We start from the raw sequence: 23389 nt of genomic DNA, 5'->3' as shown, positions 1-23389 counted from the left end.
TCTTTCTCTGCTGCCTTTCACATTATCCTGACCAATGTTTGCTTGAGCATATATATAAAATTTCAAAACAAATCAAGTTGTCATGGTCATGTTAACACACAATTTCTTTTGGGACCAGCACTGATTACTGCCCAATTTTTCATCAGAAGCTTTACACCCTGTACTTTTGGAATTACTAATAATTCTAGCGAATTCTTTATTGTAAATGGGTCTTTAACCAGGAAATTTCGAGTTCCTTTTGCATCCAATAAAACATTTTGTTAAAATCCGATGTGATGGCAAATAGTTCAGGAAGTGATATTATTATATGATTAAGGGAAATGTCTATTGAGTTTCCTAGTTTAGGCTAAGTAAATATTTAGCGACAAAGATCAATGCTTGGAAAATAAAAGTAGACATTTAACTGTATAAAAGATTCTCTCCAGGCTGTTTAAATTTGTCCTGCTATTTAATTAGATCTTGGTTGATCTGCTTTATACAATATCCCTTAATTTTTCTGACAAAAACCTACAGCCTAGAAATGTTAGTATGTTAAGGGTGTGTTCGTTGATTTTGGCAATGGTGCGTGAATGACTGATTCAGAAGTGGTAGTGTCACCATAAACGGAGGCACCTGAGGCCAAGGCCTTGTTGATAATTAGCTGGCATTGCACTTTCCCAGTCTCAGTTATATGCTATCTGAGACCATGGTGATGTCAGACTGGGAGAGATGCCTTGCAGACATAGACCTGATAAGGACCAGGAACCTATGCCTAGGATGAGGGTGAGAAGGGAGGGTTGGAGAAAGGCTGAACGAGGGTTTTGTGGGAGCATTTGAAACTATGGAGATTCGGACTGTGTGAAAAACCCTGAAGATAAATTGTTAGAATAGGACATAGCTCAGTGAGTTCCCAGTCGTCATGGAAATATAGTTTTCCCAGGAGTGCCTGAGAGCGACACCGGTCAGGGAGTTGCCATTTGATGTCTGAGGGATTGAAATCGACCAAAAGTGATTGTTACTGTGTTTATTTCTGTGATGAGTATATTTACAGCTGTGTTGAAATGTAATAAACAGCACATCTTAATCCAATTTACAGGCTTATCCCCTTCAGACTTAAAAGCTCTAATTATCACCACATCCCAGCCTTTCTGGGGGATAGACTGAAAGTGTTCTATTACTCTTCATTGGAAAATATCCTAATTACACTTCTGCCTAGTATAAACCAAAATTTTAGGATTATGTCCCATTTTCCTTTTCTAATTAAAAATAGTTTATCTGCATTTGCTGTACCAATTCCTTTTACTATTTTACACAATATGATTCGAATCCCCATCCTGTCATAATCTCAAAGCTTCTAGCTTATCCCACGGGTCATAAAGACTTAACTCTCTAAATCACAATATAATTTTGGCATGTTTAGAGAACTGTGATGAGGGTTTAAAACATTTACTGCTGGAAGTTAATTTTTCATGCAGTGATGGAAGTTCTTGCAAACATCTGGTCAGAATTGAAATGGTTATAAAGGAACTGTTGTTTATTTTGGCTAGTTCATCTTGTATTTTCCATGGAAAATAATTCTAGTCATTTTGACCGGAGTCTTTGATGAGTCATTAATTTCTGTGTGATCTTTACTGTATATCTGCCTTCATACGAATCTTATAATTTGGTCCAACTATCCAACATATTCTTCAAGCTTTTTGCTTACTTCATTTAAGTTTTTTAAGATGGCCTATAGTCTTAGTAATCGTTTCTACAAATTGAAGCTCAAACTTTGTGTTACTATCGGATTCTTCTGCATATCACTATTCTTTAGTTAACTGGATCATAAAACGTATAAATGGAATAACATATTTTCAGTTAGGTTTACAATTATTTTGCCTCAGTAAAAATATTGAAATTTGATCAACTTGGATAATATTTTCTATGGTGATTAACAGCTTATATTGCACTCAAATCCTCTGGCAAATTAGGTACACTAGAAAAGATAAAATTACTACTGAAATTGTCTTAGTTTAATGAAGAGCTATAGATGGTTTGATTTACTTGTTAAAACTTCAATTTTGCTTGCTTCTTAATTATCTGTGCTACTGGTTAATAATTTCAGCTGACAGTGTTTTGTTTTTAACTTTAGGTCTAAGGAGCTAATTAAGGAAGCAATCCTGGACAATGACTTCATGAAAAATCTGGAGTTATCCCAGATTCAGGAGATTGTAGACTGCATGTACCCAGTGGAATATGGCAAAGACAGTTGCATCATCAAAGAGGGTGATGTGGGCTCTCTGGTTTATGTTATGGAAGGTAGGTTATTTGCGCTGACTAATCACTGATAAACCATCTGTACTTCAGTCTGCACCAATTCTTTCATTTTTACATACCCCTCAGCAGAAGAAAATACACAATTTTGTTATTTGTAACTGGACAAACGCGCACGAAGTACATCGTTTCCTCTTCGCTTGTTTTCTGTGTGACCTGCGCACGCCCAGTAGAGGAGGTTTGCCCAAATATCTGCCTAATGTGGACGGAGATATTTTGAAAAACGCTTAGTGTGGACGCCTGTCATTTTTACTGGAAACCGGCGTTTTCAAAATTATCCGGCGTAGTGTGGACGTAGCCTAAGTCATTGAGTATGTTTAAAGTAGAATTTGATAGGTTCTTGTTTGTAAGGGCGTCAAAGGTTAAGGGGCGAAGGCAGGAGAGTGGTGTTGAGAAGGATAATAAATCAGCCATGATGGAAGGGTGGAGCAGACTCAATGGACCAAATGGTTTAATTCTGCTCCTATTTTTTAAGAGCTTATTCATACTGCGGAACTGATTCGTCGAAGTAGAATGCAAGGTTTAGTTAGTTCTTTAATATAAACTATTTATATTGTTCTGTTCTTACAAATGGTGTTCATTTTTGCCATCATTTCTGAGTCGATAAAGTAATCAAGTGATGAATCTCCTTAATATAAAATACCACCTCCAGGTTTTTATTTCTGTTTATTTAGCAAAAGTAAATCCTTTTCATTGGATCAGTTGAATTGATTGCCTGGTGGTGTTTATATGGAGATACAAAGAAAATGCAGCATAGGTGACCTGACAGGTCTCTGTCAGGATTAAGTTATGTACACGCCTTTTTAATTTAACGCTGCCCTCAAAAGCTTCTGTGTTTTGCTTTGTGTGTTTATTTAAGTGCATGATGATGCTTGACTCAAAACATTTCTTGAGGTGGTGTGTTCCATGATTTTTACATGGATCTAGTGTGTTGTTGTAAGGATGCTGTTTAGAATATGTTTTTTAACAAAATATCTACAGTGATTTCTACTCTATCGTTGGGGGAGGAAAGTTCTTGAAATATTGACACAGCAGTTATTGCCTTGGAGTTTCGATAGGTCATATCAACTCTCCAAACATAATTTCATTGCTTTTTTTAAATATTAGAAAAGCAGCTGATAGTTGTACAAAGAAGGAAATAATAGAAAATATGATGATCCCGGCTGGGGCTCCTTTATATTTATTGATTTGCTGCATAGGGATAGAGTACAATATTTGACTGCTTATTCCAATGGTGAAGAAGGTTCGACTATGAGCGCTTTGGGCAAAGATACTCATGAGAAGGCTGAAGAAGGTTTGACTATGAGTGCTTTGGGCAAAGATACTCATGTGAGAAGGCTTGCAGAAAAAAAATCCCATTCCCCTGTTGCCCATTGACCTTCACAATACTTACTGAGTATGAACTCATTGGGGTAAAATGGAAAGATAATTTTAATCGCACTTGGTCCTGATACATTCTTCCCTGGAGTTCGATGTGGTTCATCGCTTTACGTGAAATTTGATTCCATAATGATTAGTTAAGAGTTTGGAACAGAACCATTTAATATTAAATAAAGTTTTAGTGCAGTAACATCACCCATCTTTATGATATGCTGTCAATCAGCACATCTAACTGTAGCTCTTAGCAAACACAAGGGATTCTGCAGTTTCTGGAAATCCTATGTAACACACACAAAATGCTGGAGGAACTCAGCATGTCAGGAATCATTTATGGAGAGGAATAAACAGTTGACATTTTGGCTTTGTTAAAGGTTATTGGACTGAAACATCGGCTGCTCATTCCTTTTCATAGATGCTGCCTGACCTACTGAAGTCCCGTAGTACTTTGTGTGTGTTGATAATAGCCCCATCAAGAATGATGGCGAGACAGGGTACAGAGAGGAAGTGGTGCGGCTGGTGGACTGGTGAAAGAAGAACAACCTAAGCTTGAACATGGAGAGGACAAAAGAAATCATTGCGGACTTCAGACAAACCATCCTCCTCTGCGAATACGCGGCTCCTTCATAGAGAGCATTAAGTGCACCGTTCCTGGGGGTTCACATCACGGATGACCTCACCTGGTCCCTTAATATCACCTCCCTGCACAAGAAGGCACAGCAATGCTTGCACTTCCTTAGAAGGTTGAGGCAAACAAGCCTCCCACCTCCCCCCACCCCCATCTTAATTGAGTTTTACAGGAGCACCATTGAGAGCGTCCTGACAAGTTGCATCTCTATGTGGTACGGGAGCAGTCGCGCATCGGACCAGAAGTCCCTATGAAGGACTGTGAGAACAGCTGAGAGGATCATTGCAGTCTCCCTACCATCCACTGGGGACATTTATCAGGAACACTGCATTCGCAGGGCCCTTAGTATGTTAAGGATCCCACCCATCCATCCAGCATCCTCTTTGACTTTTCTACCATCAGGCAGGAGACTACAATGCATAAAAACAAGAACAATCAGGATGAGAATCAGTTTCTCTCCCTAGACCATTAGGCTTAGGTATCTGAAGTGTCACTGCTTAATCTGTTCTGTACCTTGCAATATTTAATATTAATGCACTTTAGTTTGTTATTTATGTATGATTCATCTGTAGATTTTATACCTTACGTTCATAAGTTATCGAGCGCTATGTGTACTACTGTGCTTTACAGCCTGGTTCAGAGAAACGTCGTCTCATTTCTATGTACATTATATATGCTACAATGGTGCTAGAAAATTTATGAACCCTGTAGAATTTCCTCTATTTCTGCATAAATATGACTTAAAATGTGAACGGATCTTCACGTAAGTCCTAAACCTAGATAAAGAACTTATTTAAACAAATAACATTATACTTGTTCATTTATTTATTGAGAAAAATGATCCAATATTACATTTGACAAACTCATTATGGATGGCGGTGGGAATCAAAACTGATTTACTGCTGAATCCGTAAGTCCTAAAACTAGAGAAAGAGAACTTATTTAAACAAATAACATTATACTTGTTCATTGCCGTAAAGTGTTGTACCAACTGTGCCATTTGTTAGTTTCCAGCTAACCTGAAATAAGGTCAGAAAAGGCTGGGAACGTTCAGCAGCACAGACACATTTCTCTTGAGGGAAAGCAGAGTTAATGCTCCAGATCAGTGACCCTTGATCAGAAGTTTGGATCTCCAGGTGTACGTGGCTGGAGAAGGTTTGATGTGAAGCCACTGTGTGGAGCTGAATGTTAGTCTTTTGGAGGGAGGGTGGGGAGGTGGGAGGAGGGGGTCTTGCAGGCACCAGCATGATACAGGTCACGTACAAGCCAACCTTGGTTTCGAAGACTGGTGACCGCTATGGGAAGACCCATTATCTATTGCAATTGGTGCAATTGGAAGTAAAGTCAGACAAGGTACTGTCTTCTGATTGGTATCCAGTCACCTGGGCCATCATCATTTGTTATGTCTCACAGCATTGAAACTGGCGATTCTGCCCACCTTGTCTGCACTGAGCCACCGGCACTCACCTGTATTGATCCATTCTTCCAGTACTTCTGCCCCATAGTGTGGCATGGTATTGTAGTGTTAGTGCAGTGCTTTACAGTGCTACTGTTTCTAAGGAGTTCTTACGTTCTTCCCGTGACTGCATGGGTTTCCTCCAGGTGTTCTGATTTCCTCCCACATCCCAAAAACATAGGTGTTAACGTCAGTAAATATTGGGCATACCAAGTTGCATGGTAATATTTGCAGCTGTCCCCAGCACATTGTTATGCTGTGCTGGGTTTGATTCAAACAGTGCATTTCACTGTATGTTATTATGTTTTGATGTGCATGTGATAAATTAAGATAATCTTTATCTTTATCTTCCCATTTTAATGCTCATGTACAAATCCTGGTGGTGAGAGAAATTTCTCTGCTTTGTTTGGGTCTTCATGACCAACTTACACCTTTGTTGCAGAGTGTGAACTGTTTCTCATTTATAATAAATGTACCTGTTCTTCATTAGGATTATCAATTTTTAGTTGCTTGGTAATTAATATTGATATTCTATAGAGATACCATTGTGATCATTGAAGCTTGCGTCATTTTGAGATGGCTGTGCTTTCTGTTGGAAGTATGTTGAAGTGCATTTCTATCCTCAGCCATTCAGTTGGAACAGCTCCTGTAACAATTACTGGTCTTGCAATAAGTTTTATTTCTGCAGAAATGGAGTATAAAGAGCAGCATGAGAACAGCATTGGATCTTGCTTTACTGACAGTTGAGAGCAACATTAAGAACAATTCTTTGTTTGTACAGTAGAATAAATAACCTTGATGGAAACAAACATGGGATCAAGGTGACATTTCAAATTTACTGTTGCCCTGTTAGGTGATACATCAAGTTCTCTGGTAACATGAATCGTGATACCTCTCAGACATCTTTTTCCCAGTGACAATTCTCCCAGCTTATATAATTGCTCCTCACCCACCCATGTCTCCATCTGCTTAACCATTTTGGTCACTCTTTTATTCAACATTTCAAGAGGTGGAGTATCCTACTTATACTATGTAGACACAACTATACACAATCTACACCAACAAATTAAAGTGCTGAAAAATCACTGATTACTCCACCACATTGGCTCAGTGTTGACCTGTCATATACCTCAATATTGCATTTATTTTTCTCTTGCCAGGAACATTGTTGCTTTAAAATCAAGTTATTGTAACTCAGGATCCCTGAGTTACAATAACTTGATTAATATGCACTTTAATTTCTTTGTATTTGTGTCATACATAACATGGAATATTTGTCCTAATATGAAGCACTGTGGCTTAGAAATCCTTCCTCATCTTAAAAAGCACATTAAAACAGCACTGCACTGGGGGCCTTTGCAACTTCACATGTTTCTATACATTAAATGCAACTTACAGATGATTACAAATTTATAGTTAAATTCGATCAATACACACAAAGTGCTGGAGGAACTCAGCAGGTCATCAGCACTTTGTGAGTGTTGCACTGGACTTTGAGCATCTGCAGAATGTCTTCAAAGTTCAAGTACAATTTATTATCAGACTTTTTATGATAGCTCTGATGAAAAACATTAACCTTGAAACAATAATTCTTTACAGCATTGACAGAATTTTTCCTTAACTTTGGAATACAATAATAAAAACATTAGATCTTAATGAACGTGCCACTTGGAAATGATATCTTGGATTCAAACGGCCTAATGCATGATGGAGTAATGTTTGTGCCTTGTATGAAAATGTAGACAGGATGATCGGTAAGTTTGCAGATGACATGAAAATAGGGAGGGTTGTGGATAGGGAGGAAGGTTGACAAAGTACTCAGCAGGATATACATCAGCAGGAAATGTGGGCAGAGAAAAGGCAGATGGAGTTTAATCCAGGGAATTGTGTGGGTTTGTACTTTGGGAAGTCAGATGTAAGGGAAAAAAGTATACAGTAACGGGCAGGACCAGTAGGAGTGCTGGTATATAGAGGAATCCTGGAGTGCTGGTATATAGAGGAATCCTGGAGTGCAAGTCTATAGCTCAATGAAAATGGCAACAAAAATAGATAAGGTAGTAAAGAAGGAGTAAGACTTACTTGCCTTCATTGGTTGAGTGTTGAATATAAAAACTGGGAAGTCATGTTGCCACTGCATAAAACTTTGGTTTGGACTCATTTGGAATATTGTGTGTATTTTGGTCACTGCATTACAAGAAGAATGTATAGAAAATTTATGAGTGGTATAAGTGCCTCACTATAGGAAGGATGTGGAAGCGTTGGAAAGGGTTCAGAGGAGATTTACCAGGATGCTGCCTGGTTTAGAGAGTATGCATTATCATCAGAGATTAAAGGAGCTAGGGCTTTACTCTTTGGAGAGAAGGAGGATGAGAGGAGACATGATAGAGGTGTACAAGATAATAAGAGGAATAGATAGAGTGGATAGCCAGCGCCTCTTCCCCAGGGCACCACTGCTCAATACAAGACGACATGGCTTTAAGGTAAGGGGTGGGAAGTTCAAGGGGGATATTAGAGGAAGGTTTTTGACTCAGAGAGTGGTTGGTGTGTGGAATGCACTGCCTGAGTCAGTGGTGGAGGCAGATACACTAGTGAAGTTTAAGAGACTACTAGACAGGTATATGGAGGAATTTAAGGTGGGGGCTTATATGGGAGGCAGGGTTTGAGGGTTGGCACAACATTGTGGGCCGAAGGGCCTGTACTGTGCTGTACTATTCTATGTTCTATGTTCTATAGATAGCATAGATAGAGTCTTTTTCACAGAGTGAAAATGCTCAGCACTTGAGGGCAGTGCTTTAAGGTGAGAGGGGCTAAAGTTCAAAGGAGATTTGCGAGGCAGTTTTTTTTTTACACAGAGAGTGATAGGAGCCTGGAACCTGCTGCCACTGATGGAAGCGACTACAGTGACAGTATTTAAGAGGCATTTGGACAGGCACATGAACAGGCAGGGAATGGCGAGATGTGAGTCATGTGCAGGCGGATGGGATTGGCAACATGATCAGCAGAGACACTGTGAGCCAAAAAGCCTGCTTCTGTGGTGTATTGTTCAATGTTCCTCAGAAACTCAGCTCCATTGAAATCAAAGGAACTGAATTTCAGTCTGCAAAGGTAGCTGTATATTATCAGTTTGGTGCTACAGATCAGGGGGTGTGTTCTCCTCTATCACACCAAAGTTAAGTGGATTAACCGTATCTAGGTAATTACAGTCTATTTCAAATGCATTGAATGCAACATGTGTCACAGATCAGAGTGTGTTACTGTGCATGTGGAGGACAGTGACATTTCTGGATATGTTTTCTTCAGCACAATAAGACTTATTACTGCAGGCACTGCATATCAGGGCCAAATTCTCATAAAGTTCTGATAATCTTCAGGTTGCCATAGAGACAAATAGCAAAAAGAAATTAGAAAGTAAAATGGCAGACTTGCTGTGAGGTTCACAAAGTTTCCTCTCAGGTCATTCATGCACCTAATGTATTAACTTGTAGAAGCACTTAGATGCATACAGGGACAGATTTGATGACATTTCTCTGACTTTGGTCCATGCTGGCTCGGGCCCGTGTACAGGGCTGGTGTCCTCTTGAGTCCCTAGCAACGGTGATGTCCTCCATCCCCTCACATGAGTGACTTCAGTGGCTCTAGCTCCAAGACGTGAATACAATGGTCGCTCACCACCCCCCCCCCAACTATCCAATCCCCAACTCACGTTGCAGCAACCTCCCATTGTGAGCCTGACTTCTCCTCTTTCTGTTGGTTTCTGGTCCTTTTCACTCTATCCACTCATCAAAAGCTACATTGGTCACCTCAACTCCACTGAAAATGTAGAGCCTGACCCTCTCCATCCATCCTTGATCACCATAAGTCTAACTTTCTCCAAACTTCCTTAATTGATAACCTTTTCCACACACACTCACTACAATTTCTAGTTCAACCTTTTCTATGCCCTTTCCAGCTTCTAGCCCAACACTAATTGGAACCTATATGTCTATCCTCTGATATGAGCCAATATGCCAGTTTCCCTTGACTGATGGCTAATTCTCCCAGCTCCCGATACTGGTCTATTAGACTTTTTCCCAGAAATTTGAATTCAAACTCTCTACTGCTGTCCTCCGTGTGCTCTGCAAAAAAGAGGAAAGGTGTTAATGTGAGCAACTTGTGCAAATTCTGTTCTTTGGTGCACAGAGCCCAGGCCTTCAAACAGATCATGCATGGGCCTTCTCCAACTCACTGCATTTGCATGTGTTTTCAGGCACCAAGTAATTCCTGGACTAGTAGATTTGAGAAATATAATTTTTAAAGCAGCAGATGTCACAAAGAATCTTTGAAGATATGGAAATTACCAAACTGATGTCAATGAGGAGGGGAAGAAAATGAGCTTCAGATCTTTAGAACTAGTCATGCCGTCTCCCACAACTTCTAAAAATTTGGCCCTAAAAAAATGTCAATTTAGAACTTGTTTCCTGGAATTTCAAGGCAAGTATAGGTATAAAGTTCTATTGATGAGTGAAGTGTGGTTTCAGTGAAGAATATTTAGCAATAGTGCAAATGTATTTGTAATTTGGTTTAGGAAGTATTTGGCATTTAAAACTGGCAGAAGTCAGAGTTGTTAGAAAACCTTGCCCTTTGCACTAACTTATAATAGTGTCAATACTTGTATGTAATTTTTTAACTTTAATTTTGTTTCTGAATCTCAAATAAAGAAAAGAGTTAAGCATAGTGAGTAACTTAGAACATTGATAGGTAGACTGCATTCTGATGGTAATGATTGGTGGTACTTTAGATGTGATTGAGGCAGAGCTGTTTCTGATAAATTAATTACTTAGGTAAATTACTGCTTCCTAAATATTGCTGAATAGAATAACAGGTTCATTTTGATATCAGATATAATTGTGCTGCCTTAATAAATTATAGAAACATAGAAAACCTGCAGCACAATACAGGCCCTTCGACCCACAATGCTGTAGCGAATATGTCCTTACCTTAGAAATTACCTAGGGTTACCCATAGCCCTCTATTTTTCTGAGCTCTGTGTACCTGTCCAGAAGTCTCTTAAAAGACCCTATCGTATCCGCCTCCACCACCGTCGCCGGCAGCCCATTCCACGCACTCACGACTCTCTGTGTAAAAAACTTACCCCTGACATCTTCTCTGTGCATACTTCCAAGCATCTTAAAACTGTGCCCTCTTATGCTAGCCATTTCAGCCCTGGGAAAAAGCCTCTGACTATCCACATGATCAATGCCTCTCATCATTTTATACCCCTACATTAGGTCAGCTCTCATCCTCTGTCGCTCCAAGGAGAAAAGCTGAGTTCACTCAATCTATTCTCAAAAGGCATGCTCCCCAATCCAGGCAACATCCTTGTAAATCTCCTCTACACCCTTTCAATGGCTTCCATATCCTTCCTATAGTGAGGTGACCAGAACTCAGCACAGTACTCTAAGTGGGGTCTGACCAGGGTCCTGTATAGCTGCAACATTACCTCTCAGCTCCTAAACTCAATCCCACAGTTGATGAAGGCCAATGCACCGTATACCTTCTTAATCACAGAGTCAACCTGAACAGCAGCTTTGAGTGTCCTGTGGACTCGGACCCCAAGATCCCTCTGATCCTCCACACTGCCAGGAGTCTGACCATTAATGCTATATTCTGTCATCATATTTGACCTACCAAAATAAACCACCTAACGTTTAATTGGGTTGAACTCCATCTACCGCTTCTCAGCCCAGTTGTGCATCCTATCGATGTCCCGCTGTAACCACTGACAGCCCACCACACTATCCACAACACCCCCAACCTTTGTGTCATCAGCAACTTTACTAACCCATCCCTCCACTTCCTCATCTAGGCCATTTATAAAAATCATGAAGAGTAGGGGTCCTGGAACAGATCCCCGAGGCACACCACTGGTGACCAACCTCCATGCAGAATATGACCCGTCTACAACCACTCTTTGCTTTCTGTGGGCAAGGCAATTCTGGATCGACAAAGAAAGGTCGCCTTGGATCCCATGCCTCTTTACTTTCTCAATAAGACTTGCATGGGGTACTTATCAAATACCTTGCTGAAATCCATATACACTACATCTACTGCTCTACCTCCATCAATGTGTTTAGTCACATCCTCAAACTGAAGGAAATAGATCCTACGACTTTTGGATTCCTTCCTCATCAGAAGTGGAGTGAAGTAGAATTCTCTTTTCTTGTGCCTGCGTGCGCGCGAGTCTGTGTGTGTGTCCGTGGTGATGGCATTTTTCATGGCTTTTACAAGGCACGAAGTGAGAGAGAGAGGCTGTGTGGCACGCCACTCCCCACACAGGCATTTCGCGGTATTTTTCCCTTTATTTTACGAGGTCGAGTTGCGATCTTGACACTCAGACCGACACGGATGGAAAGCGTACTCGAGAGCAGACCAGACTAGTTTCGAACCCAGGAACCTCCACTCCTGGGACTGGCACCGATGTCGTTGTGCCACCAGCTGCCGCAGAAGTGAAGTAGAATTCTAATCTACCTGAATGGAAACTTGCCCTTGCTCCAAATTGTAACCATAGTTTCACTACAAGTTAGGGTAGGGATTCAAAAAGCATTTATTATCAAAGAATGTGTAAATTGTTTGCTTGCAGGCAGCTGCAAAGTAAGAAACCCAAATAACCTAATTAAAAAAAAGACCATAAACACAGCATGAGAAGAGGGAAAAGTACACACACACATCTTGCAAACAATAGGAGCAAATGACAGCATTCAGAACCAGAGCGGGTCCTCGGATGCACTCCCTGGAGCAGTCAGAGTAGGCCCAAGCCTTGATCTCAGTTCATCATATTAGCGGGGCGAAAAATCACCACCAGAGCAGTTCACAGTCTTGGCACCGCAGAGAGAGGAATGAACATTGCAGGAGAACGAGCGAAATCAGCCCCAACCTTTGCCTCTGGTCCGTACATTCGGGCTTTCCAGTCTCTTTGGATCAGTGTTTAAATTATCCAAACACTGGGTAGTGCCTCGCTGTAGGACCTGCTGTGATGTAGAAGACACTATACTGGTGGACTGGAAAGCTGGCAAAAAAAAAATGACCTCCTGGTCCTCAGGAAGTGGTTAAGTGCATATAGACAAGGGTGGAGATTTGGGTAAAATTCTCTAACGTGAGCTACAAAAGGTGGTTGCTATGGAATATTTATCGGGCCAATGCTTGTTATAAAGAAGGTAGTGCAAACAAAACAATAATAGAATTCCAACAGGCAGAATATCAATGTTTTAAACATGAAATTATTTACAATATCACTTTCATCAGTGATTCTGGTCAAAACTAATTTCTCATGAGAGTTTGTGAGAAACATTTAGCTCCATATAGCTATGTAAGCTCTTTCAAAGATCTCTCCAATTAATCTCTCTTGCTTGCTTTTTCCCCAGAGATCTGCATATTTTTCTGTCATATGTCAGATATACATTTTCAAAATTACTGTTGCATCTGCTTCTACTGTATTTCAGATCAGCACAATCCTCTGGATAAAAATATATTTTCCTTACATGGTAGAATTCTCCAGGGTTCAGTATTAGGACCTCTGCGTTTCTAAAATAGATTTTATTGACTTGGAATTGGGTATAAGGACACAACTTTCACATTTACAGGTGAAACAAAAGTTGCTGTGTAATAATCTGTGAGGAGGGAGGCAATAAACTGCAGGCTGGTGGAATTTGCTGATAGGTGGCCGTGGAAATATAATGCTGACAACATTTTGACAGAAGGAGCGAGATGAACAAATCCTTGGAGGAAGAATTCAAGGTAACAAGAGCCAGAGAAGTTCTACAGTATAGGGACCCAAGTGACCCGAAGGTGGCTAGAGCAGGGATCCAAGTGAGGACTGGCAGGAAGTGGAGGGCAGAGGAGGCTATTCAGAAGGCAGAGGTGAGGCTGCGTCACAGGAGGCTGGTGGGAGTGGTCACACGAGGCCGAGCTGGGGTAGGATCCTTTCCAACTCCCCAAATGGACACCAGAGGGAAGGAAAGGCGTTGTCTAGTTCAGGAGAAGGTGAGAGAAGTAGTGGAGGAGATGAGAGCCTGCAAGGCGGTGGGAATGAAGCAACAGTGAGCTTGGACAAGATGGGAGAATGCACTTGAGAGGAAAGTGACCTGGGCTGAACTTTGGAAAGCCGAACCACACTGCATCCAATTTCTCATCCAGGCAGTGTACGATGTGCTTCCAAGCCCATCAAACCTGCACACATGGGGCAAGGCAGAGTCATCTGCGTGCCCACTGTGCTCCAAGTGAGGAACCCTGGAGCACATCTTCAGCGGCTGTGCAAGGGCACTTGGTGAGGGACGGTACCGATGGAAGCATGATCAGTCCTGAAGACCATCGCTGAAGTCATCAGCGCAGGAGTTGAGTGGGCAAAGCGGTCCCGACCCTCCAAGCAGACATTGCCTTTGTCAGAGCTGGGGAGCAGCCAATACCCAGCAAAAGAACATCTGCAGGCATCCTGACCTTTGCAACTGGCAGCTGTTGGTGGACCTCGAACGGCAGCTGAAGATCCCCAACCATATCGCAGCCACCATCCTGCGACCAGACATTGTCCTTGTGTCTGAGTCTACTAAGCAGGTGGTGCTTCTGGAGCTGATAGTCCCATGGGAAGATCGCTTGGAAGAGGCCTTTGAAAGGAAGCTCTCCAAGTACGCAGGACTGGTCAGCAACTGTCAGCAGGCTGGATGGAGAGCGAGGTGTCTCCCAGTGGAGGTTGGTTGTAGGGGATTCACAGCCTGTTCCTTAGCTAGAGCCTTCAACAATTTGGGCATTGAGGGAGAGGAAGAGGAGAGCCATCCGCAGTACCACCGATGCGGCAGAGAGGGCCTCAAGATGGCTGTGGCTCAAAAGAGGGGAGCCATGGAGTCATTAGCTAGCCATCTGGACACAAGCTGGGGTCTGATCAGCCCCGGCTGGGTCACCTGGAGGAGGTTGTATGATGTTGAAAGACCCAAAACACCCGATGATTCCAGGAACATCACTGAAGAGGTGTCCAGAAGCATCAGTAGATGTATGTACACAGCTGATTAGATATCTAGATTATTGCGCTGGTTAACATGTGTACCTAATAAAGTGGCCACTGAGGGTAAATCAAATTCAATTTTAAAAGGGATACAAGAACAGGAAGCGATTTGCATTATACTGTATGTGCATTGTTTGTTCACAGTGGTAGGACAGTCTGTTTTGGGGCTTTGCAAGTACAAACATTGAATACAAGGGCAAGGAAGTCATGACAAACCTTTACAAACCTTTAGCCACTACTGCAGCTTTGAGTGCTGGATGCTGTGCTTTAGGAAAGATGTGAAGATTGCAGAGGAGATTTATGAAATGAATCCTGGGATGAAGGGCTTTAATTATTTGAATAACCTCAAGAATCTGACACTATGTTTTTCTCCCTCAGAATTGAGCAGTTTGTGGGGAATCTGATGGAGTAATTTAAAATCACCAAGGATGTAAACACAGTGCATGGAGAGGAATTGTTCCAGAGGGTGAGGCGTCAAAAACCAGGGAACTTTAAAATGAAGGTGACTTGCAAATGGGACAGGAGAGGGGAGGGAGAAGGAGAAAGAGAAAATAAAGAGGGAAGAGGGAAGAACATTTATGTAGTGAGTTGTTAGGTTCTGGAAGCCACTGCCAATGGCAGTTGAGTCAATTTCAGCATTGAAAAGGTAGCTGGATAACAAAATGCGAAGAAATAATTTGCAGTGTTATGAGGTGTGGACAAGGTGGTGGACTACTTGGAATGATATTGTATGTCACTGAAGACTCAACAGTCCAAAGTGGCTTCCTTTGGTACCTGAACCATTCTGTGATTCTGTGATAGCACCTTTGGCTCTTTAGCCTTTTACATTGAATATGACCATCAGGAGAAAGAAACTTCTTATTTACTTCCTGAGAATCCCTTGTAGTTTAAAACATCTGTGTTCAGTTCTCCCTTGATCCACCCTGCTGTAAAGGGAGCATTTTCTTCAGTCTTTCTGTTCTTATTATGAGTATGTTACTATTTTTATCCTAGACTCTGTTGAAAACTTCAAACAGGTCTGAAGGGAACATTGGGATGCAAATTTAAGACATTTCAGCACATTGTATGAAGTACCACTGGAATGTTCATGTTTGAGTATCAGATCATTTAATTCAAAACTTTAAATCATCGGACCCCTGCTGTAGACTGGTCTTTCATGGAATTGACTACTTGAGGAATGGTGTGCACATAATAGTGTAATTAGAATACATTTTGTTTGAAGAATGTACATAGCCAAGCCACAGAAATAGCTGCAGATTTGATGTTTTACTCTAATAACGTTATGCATGGATAACTACTAACAACTCCAAAGTGTACAATCTGTTTTTAAGATGACAGGTTTTCACTGTTATCTACCAACCTTATAGTTTGGTAACAAACTGAGGCTTTTGATGACTGAATATAAAGCAAAAGAGTATTTACAACTCAGCAAAAGGACATTTGATCCAATTGTTCCCTGATACTGTTCAAACTTACCATGAGTTTCTTTCACTTGCTTTGTCTAACCCAATCTAAACAATTTTTGTTCCATTGTCCCTCATGAACTAGCCCTTCCATGCTTCCGCTGCTACCCGTCTCCTCAATGACTTCATGTCAGGATGGCAGACAATAGACAATAGGTGCAGGAGTAGGCCATTCAGCCCTTCAAGCCAGCACCACCTTTCACGCCTTTTCCCCATATCCCTTCACTCCGCTATCAGGGTTCTGTCTCAGATGGATAGATGGAGCCGTGTAGGGTGTGGGAGTGGGTTCAGCACTCTTAGTATTTTAAAATCCAGTATTGTACACACCCTACTTCTCTAATAAAAACAGAAGAGTGTTTGGGGATTCATGGCGGCTCAGGCATTTTTTGTAGAAGGAAGGTCATCAGTGTGAAATGCTGTACCTGTTTCTCTCGGCACAGATGCTACCTGACCTGCTGAGGGTTTCCAGCACTCTTTTGTTCTTACTTCAGATGTGAAAGCTGAGACCTTGGGAATGAGGCCCGTGTAGAGTCAGGTTGTGCTTGTGCCAAAAAGCTTTGCTGGTGAGTGACTGCCAGCTTTGTGTCCTTCGATTGGCACTAATGAGGCAGTGCTGATGTGAAGTGGAAATCTGATTTAAACAGAGCTATTATTATAATGAGGCACTAGGTGGAATTTTGCAACCATTACAATTTATAAAACTTGAATTGAAGTTATTCAGCTGTGATCACTTCATTCATATAAAGTAGGGGCAAATATCAGGCCTGGGCCACTTCAGGTTAATTCTTCAGACAAAGCTGTTTGTCACTTGTGGCAGAGACAGTCTGCAGTTAGTTTTTGGCGTTGGACATTCATGTTCTAACATATGTAACATTTTAAACAGAAGCAACTGTCTGCAGATGCTGGAAATCTGAAAGAAAAAAAAATTAAATGTTGGAAATGTTCAGCAGGCAGAGCAGGCCAGGGGCACAGTCTGCTTTCTTTGAAAGCTGTGTGACACTGAAAGATGAAATGTTCAAAGGCTAACATCCTTGGCTTATGAGTCTGATTTTAAAATACCTACACAGCAGCAGAAAACAGAAGCAGGTCATTAGTGCATTGCTGTTACTGGCAGCCTGCCGTGTTTCCTATTTTGAGACAGTGGCTAGTATTTCAATGTCTGTAAAGTGTTGTGGGGTGCCCTGCCTGAGGTGTGAGATGCCAGGCTTTCTTTTTCCCTGAGCATGATTGATCTCCCCACCTTCATACCACCCTTTGGGTCCCTTTTACTTCTCAGATTATCACATAAGCACACTATCGGTTTTTGATTCTGTGCATAGAACGCACAGGGAAGTCATGGAAACATTGAAAATAAAAGTAAAAGTAGGTAATTTGACCTTTTAAGCCTGCTCCTCCATTCAGTACAATCACGGATAATCATTCAAATGTAGTACTCTATCCCCATTTAGACCTCGATCCCTCGTGTTCTGAAAATAATATTCAACTCCTAATTGAGTATATTTAATGATTTGGTCTTACTTGCTGCGGTGGAGAATTCCATAGGCTCACCAATGTCTGGGAATTTTATCCTTATTTCTTTCTTATACGTCCTACATAGAGTGGACATGGAGAGGATGTCTCCCAGGAGCGAGCACTGGAAGGCAGTACTATGGGATGGGCCAGCCCCCAACCCAGTACGGAATCCGAGGCACACAGCCCGCTCTGGCGCCTCCTTCCAGTGGTTGCAACGGGTGACCACTGAGGCACAAGGCGTGTGCCAGAACTGAGACCACACAGCTCCTCCGCCATTGGTCTCACCAGTAAATCGGACTCTCAGCATTCTGTTTGTACATTATCAACGTCTACCGATTGCAATGAACATGCCCATTTAGATTAAATTAGATTACATTAGATTATGAGGACACACATTTCCACCGATTGATGGACAGCACACCGCCTCTGCCACCTTCTTCCCTGGGTCGCTGAAACTGGGCAACGCACTGCTGTGGAGCAACTTGCTAGTGCGGTAGACATGCTGTACTTGATGTTCTTCATGTCTAGCAGTGTCTTGTGATAGTAAAAAGGAAATAAAGGACAAACAAGTTCAGCTTTGTTCCACCCAGAGAGGCTGTTGCGTCTGACTGTGGCGGTAAGCATCTTATTGGAAGGATTCTACAAGTCCTGGTCCTGGAGTCTCCCTCCATTCGGAATATCTTCCTTGTATCTCATCCAGTCAGCACTGTTAGGATTTTGTAGGTTTCTGTGAGACATTGCCATTCTTCGAAACTTGAGCCAGTTTACGTGTCATAGACTCGCTCTCTCTTCGTCGCTAGGTTGGCATGTGGCACCGCTGGTGAAGGTGCTGCCTCACAGTTCGAATAATCCCGCTTCAAATGCTGCCACCTGTGTGAAGCTTGCTCTCTCTCCCCATCACTGTGCTCCGCTTACCTCCCACATCCCAAAACATACCGACTGGTAGGTTAATTGGGCACTGAACGTTGCCTCTACTGTCTAGGTCAAGGGTAGAATCCAGGGAAGTTGATGTGCATGCAGATAGTAAGTTACGTGGGGAATCGGATTGCTCTGTGAGACAACATAGGTCTGATAGGCTGAAATTACGTCCTTCTGCAACACAAGGAAGTGAACTAATACGGTACTCCTTAGTCGTCCCATCCCAGGAATCAGTCTAGCCAACCTTCTTCGAGGTCTCCTTCGATAGAAGACCAAAACTGTAAACAGTAATGAACGTCTCAGATTAAGAATCAGGTTTATTATCTCTGACATATGTTATGACATTTGTTTTGTGGCAGGTGTACAGTGCAAGACATAAAACTTACTATAAGTTGCAATGAAGAATGAGGAAAGGTAAATAAAAGGTGTAAAAGAGGAATAGTGAGGTAGTGTTCATGCGACGTTCAGAAATCTGATGCAGAGAGGTAGAAGATGTTCCTGAAATGTTCAGTGTGGGTCTTAAGGCTCTTGTACCTTTCCCTGCTGGTAGTAATGAGAAGAGGGCTATGACTCGTATCATGAATGGGAGGGGAATTGAGAGAATGGAGAGCTATGGTCCAGGTGCTGGTCGATGGGACTAGGCAGAATAACTATTTGGCACAGACTAGATGAGCTGAAGGACCTGTTTTGGTGTTGTAGTGCTCTAAAAGGGCAGTCCAGATGGGAGGGTCCTTTATGATGGATGTTGCCAAGCCAGCTTTTGAAGATGTCCTGAATGGTGGGATGGGTTGTGCTTGTAATAGACCTGGCTTGGTCTACAACCGTCTTCAGCCTCTTTTAGTCCTGTGCTGTGGAGCTTCTATCCCAGATAGCGATGCAACCTGTCAGAATACTCTACACTGTACTAAGGGCATGGTATTTCTGCTCCCTACTCAAACTCTCCTGCTGTGAATCCCAACATGCTACCATTTCCTTTCTTAAGTACCTGCTGCACTTGCATTCTTACCTTCAGGAACTGGCACACAAGGACACCCCAGGTATGTAGCACCTTTGCACTTCATAATCTGCCATCCTGTTAAGGCCACCCTATGTTCATCGGCATGACATGACAGTTGCAGGATTATCCACAGAATACTGTAACTGCCATGTGTTTGACCACCCCTTAAGCTAAACAAATCAACCTGGAGCTTCTTGGTGTCCTCCCACCCAGCCTTTTGGTGTCTGCAGACTTGGAGAACTTAGATTTAATTTATTACTGGACTGGGATCCTGGCACTGATCTCTGTGATACTCCGCTGGTCACTACCTGCCATTCCATGTGCAACTGAAAAAGCTTCAAGATCATCCCTGGGTGCTATGGCCTGGTTGATGGTGTTGGTCTTGCCCTATCACCGTTGGGAAACTCGCACTCAAAGTCTAGCGCTAACTTTATTTTTGGCACAGATGGATAGTCTCTGGCAGATCATCAGCTATTGAAGGTCTTCGGCAGAGTTGTGGGGTGTAAAGGCAGCTGTTGGGTTGATCATTTGCTATGCAGGGCGTAAAGCTCTTATCTTAACTGTGGAATTCAGAACTTTGGTCCATACTTTGAGCAATGCTATGATAAGATGAAACTGAGTGATCCTGGGGAAAGCCCAGAATGAACATCAGGGAGGTGTTACCAATAGACATGGTGTTCAAAGTTGGAAGGATTTGCAAAGTGTGGATAGGGTGAAACCAGTCCCACCACTGAGAAGTCAGTAACTAGAGGGTGCAACTCCAAAGGAATTGGCTAAGAAAGGACTAATGGGAAGGAGGAAGTAGGGGAGAAATTTCATGATGCAGGAGGTTTTTCTGATATGGAGGCTGCACCTGCATGGTGCATAGAATGCGAGGGGGCATAATTTTAATGTGAGGGGAGGGGCGGTGTCACAGATAAGGTGAGTGTGTGGAATGCCCTGCCGGAGGTGATGGTAGATAAGGAGATTCAAGAAACAATTAGATAGATGTATAGATAACAGAAAAGTAGAGGGCTGGGGGAGGGAAGGATCAAATTTCAAAGTAAATTTATTATCAAAGTACACATACAGGTATGTCACCATATACAACCCTGAGATACATTCTCTTAGTGCATGCTCAATAAATCCATATAGAATAATAACCATAATAGAATCAATGAAAGACTGCACCAACTTAGGCATTCAACCAGTGTACAAAAGACAACTGTGTAAATAAAAAAAAGAAGGAAAAAATAATAAAATTAATAATAAATAAATAAGCAATAATTATGGAGAACATGAGATGAAAGTCCTTGAAAGTGAGTCCATAGGTTGTTGGAACACTTCATTGACAGAGTAAGTGAGTTTGACTGAGCTTATCCCTTTTTAGTTCAAGAGTCTGATGGTTGAGGGTGGTAACTCTTCCTGAACATGGTAGTGTGAGTCCTGAGGCTCCTGTACCTTCTTCCTGATGGCAGCAGTAAGAACAGAGCATGACCTGTGTGGTGGGAGTCTCTGATGATGGATGCTGCTTTCCTGTGACAACACTTCGTGTAGATGTGCCCAATGGTGGGGAGGCCTTTACCCGCTACGGACTGGGCCATATCCACTACTTTTTGTAGGATTTTCTGTTCAAGGGCATTGGTGTTTCCATATCAGGCTGTGATGCAACTGGTCAATATACTCTCCACCACACGTCTATAGAAGTTTGTCAAAATTTTAGAAGTCATTCCAAATATTAACAAACTAATAAAGAATTAGAGTGCTGCCATACTTTCTTCATTATTGTACTTGTATGCTGGGCCCAGGACAGGTCCTCTGAAATAATAACACAGAGGAATTTAAAGTTGCTAATCCTCGCCACATCTGATCCTCCGATGATGACTGGCTCATGGACCTCTGGTTTCCTCCTCCTGAACTCAATAATCAGTTCCTTGGTCTTCCTGACATTGAGTAAGAGTTTGTTGTTGTGGCACCACTCAGCCAGATTTTCAGTCTCCCTCCTGTGTGCTGACTCGTCACCACCTTTGATTCAACCTATGCCAGCGGTTTCGTCAGCAAACTTAACTACGATATTGGAGGTGTGCTAAGCCACACAGTCATAAGTGTAAAGTAGAACTGGGGGCTACACACACAGTCTTGTGGTGCACCTGTGTTGGTGGACATCGTGGAGGAGATGTTGTTGATATTCTGAACTGACTGGGATCAGTCCTTGGAAGGTACTGTAACTTATAAGAACGTAAGACATAGAAACACCTCTGCTCCTCTGACCCTCAACACAATGCACTATTTTGGCGCCCAATCGGAAAGATGTTTCCTCTAAAGATGCTGTACTCTCGCACTGCAGGGCAAAAAGGCTGATGAGCTTTTAAATGCGTGATCAGTTTCTTATAAAAATCTATTAATTGAATTCAAACAGAAATATAGTTAAATGAAGGTGGATCAATAATTTATTTTATGATCAGTGATCTGCCAACAATATCATTTAGTTTCTGAACCTTATTTTGGGGAAATTGTTGAATTAGTGATTTTCTTCTGATTGACATTTGTTTTGGGTCACACATTTTCCCTGGGGTGCCTTTCTGCATTTTTGTTGAGGGGCTTTTGTTTTTATGGACAGGGAAGTCTCTTTAATGAACAAAGTTAGATCATCGACTTTCCTCTCACTCTGTTAGCCTGGCTGGGGTGTTTTGCATATATATCTGAGGTGTTGGATTGGGGTGTAGGATTGCTATTTTTTTAGTTTAACTTTTCTATGCTTGCCTGCAGTTTTATATTATCACATATATGCTTGTAATTGTTTAGTGAATTCTCCAGTAATTATGGTACAGTTGCTTCTGTATTTTTCTAGAAACTTGTTAATTTTCTTTTTTTTTGGCCGTATCCTCAGAATGGACTGCCCAGTCCCCCTTTATTTTGTATAGTGTAGTGGTTTTTTTTACTTCATTTAAAATTCCAAATTTTTTTCTTTCCTCTTCATGAACTAATAAGAGGAGAATTATCTGAGACTTCCGGTAGCGCTCATGGAGTGAAGTCGTGCTCTTGACTCGCTCCATTACCTCTGAGTTTTTTTTTTCTTATGATCAGCTATATTTAACTATTAAGGCATCGACTTTTACAATAATCTGAAACAAATTGGGCTTTTTGATATTCGGATGCTTTTAAGGTTTGCTATGTCCAAGAACGGAAAAAATGGGAAAGACGGCAAACCTCCGGTTAGACCGAAAGGTACCGATCTCCCTCCGACTGAACCACTGTTGACTCTGAAAGCTATATCGGATCTAATTCAAAGGGAAATTTCAACCTCTATAACAGAGCTGATTCATGCGGAAATTTCAATTAATTTCCAGAAAATTGCGGATTCAATCGATAAAATGCAAACATCTATCACGGAACATCAGTCGGCTATATCTAATCTTCAAAAATCCACGCAATAAAATGAACTCAAGATGGAGAAAATTGAAGAAACAATTACTTCAATGAAGAAAAAACTGGACTTTCTGACTTTTAAAAACTCTGACTTAGAATCCAGAATGCGACGGCAGAATATTCGAAATATTGGTGTTCATGAAGCTGTTGAATCTGATAACCCTATAAAGTTTTTTTCTCAACTTTTAAAAGATGCATTTCCTACTGTATTTCCTGACCAACCACCGTTATTGGATCGGGCCCACAGAGTTCCATCATATTCCTCTAAGTCAGATAAACCTCGACATGTCATTTTATGTTTTCATTA

At 41.7% G+C, this 23389-nt stretch overlaps 1 protein-coding gene across 3 annotated transcripts in view; it reads left to right on the top strand.

Annotated features, from left to right (window-relative positions):
* prkg1b (protein kinase cGMP-dependent 1b) overlaps positions 1-23389 on the top strand; it is an 836131-nt gene that overhangs the window by 127850 nt on the left and 684892 nt on the right. For all 3 annotated transcript variants that reach the window (XM_063071598.1, XM_063071596.1, XM_063071595.1), the window contains exon 2: positions 2111-2277. In XM_063071598.1, the coding sequence (XP_062927668.1) occupies positions 2111-2277 (167 nt within the window). The remainder of the gene's footprint in view (positions 1-2110; positions 2278-23389) is intronic.

The sequence above is a fragment of the Mobula hypostoma genome, chromosome 19, assembly GCF_963921235.1.
Source record: "Mobula hypostoma chromosome 19, sMobHyp1.1, whole genome shotgun sequence".
In the NCBI taxonomy this organism is placed as follows: Eukaryota; Metazoa; Chordata; class Chondrichthyes; order Myliobatiformes; family Myliobatidae; genus Mobula; species Mobula hypostoma.
This window is presented reverse-complemented; position numbering and strand designations above follow the sequence as displayed.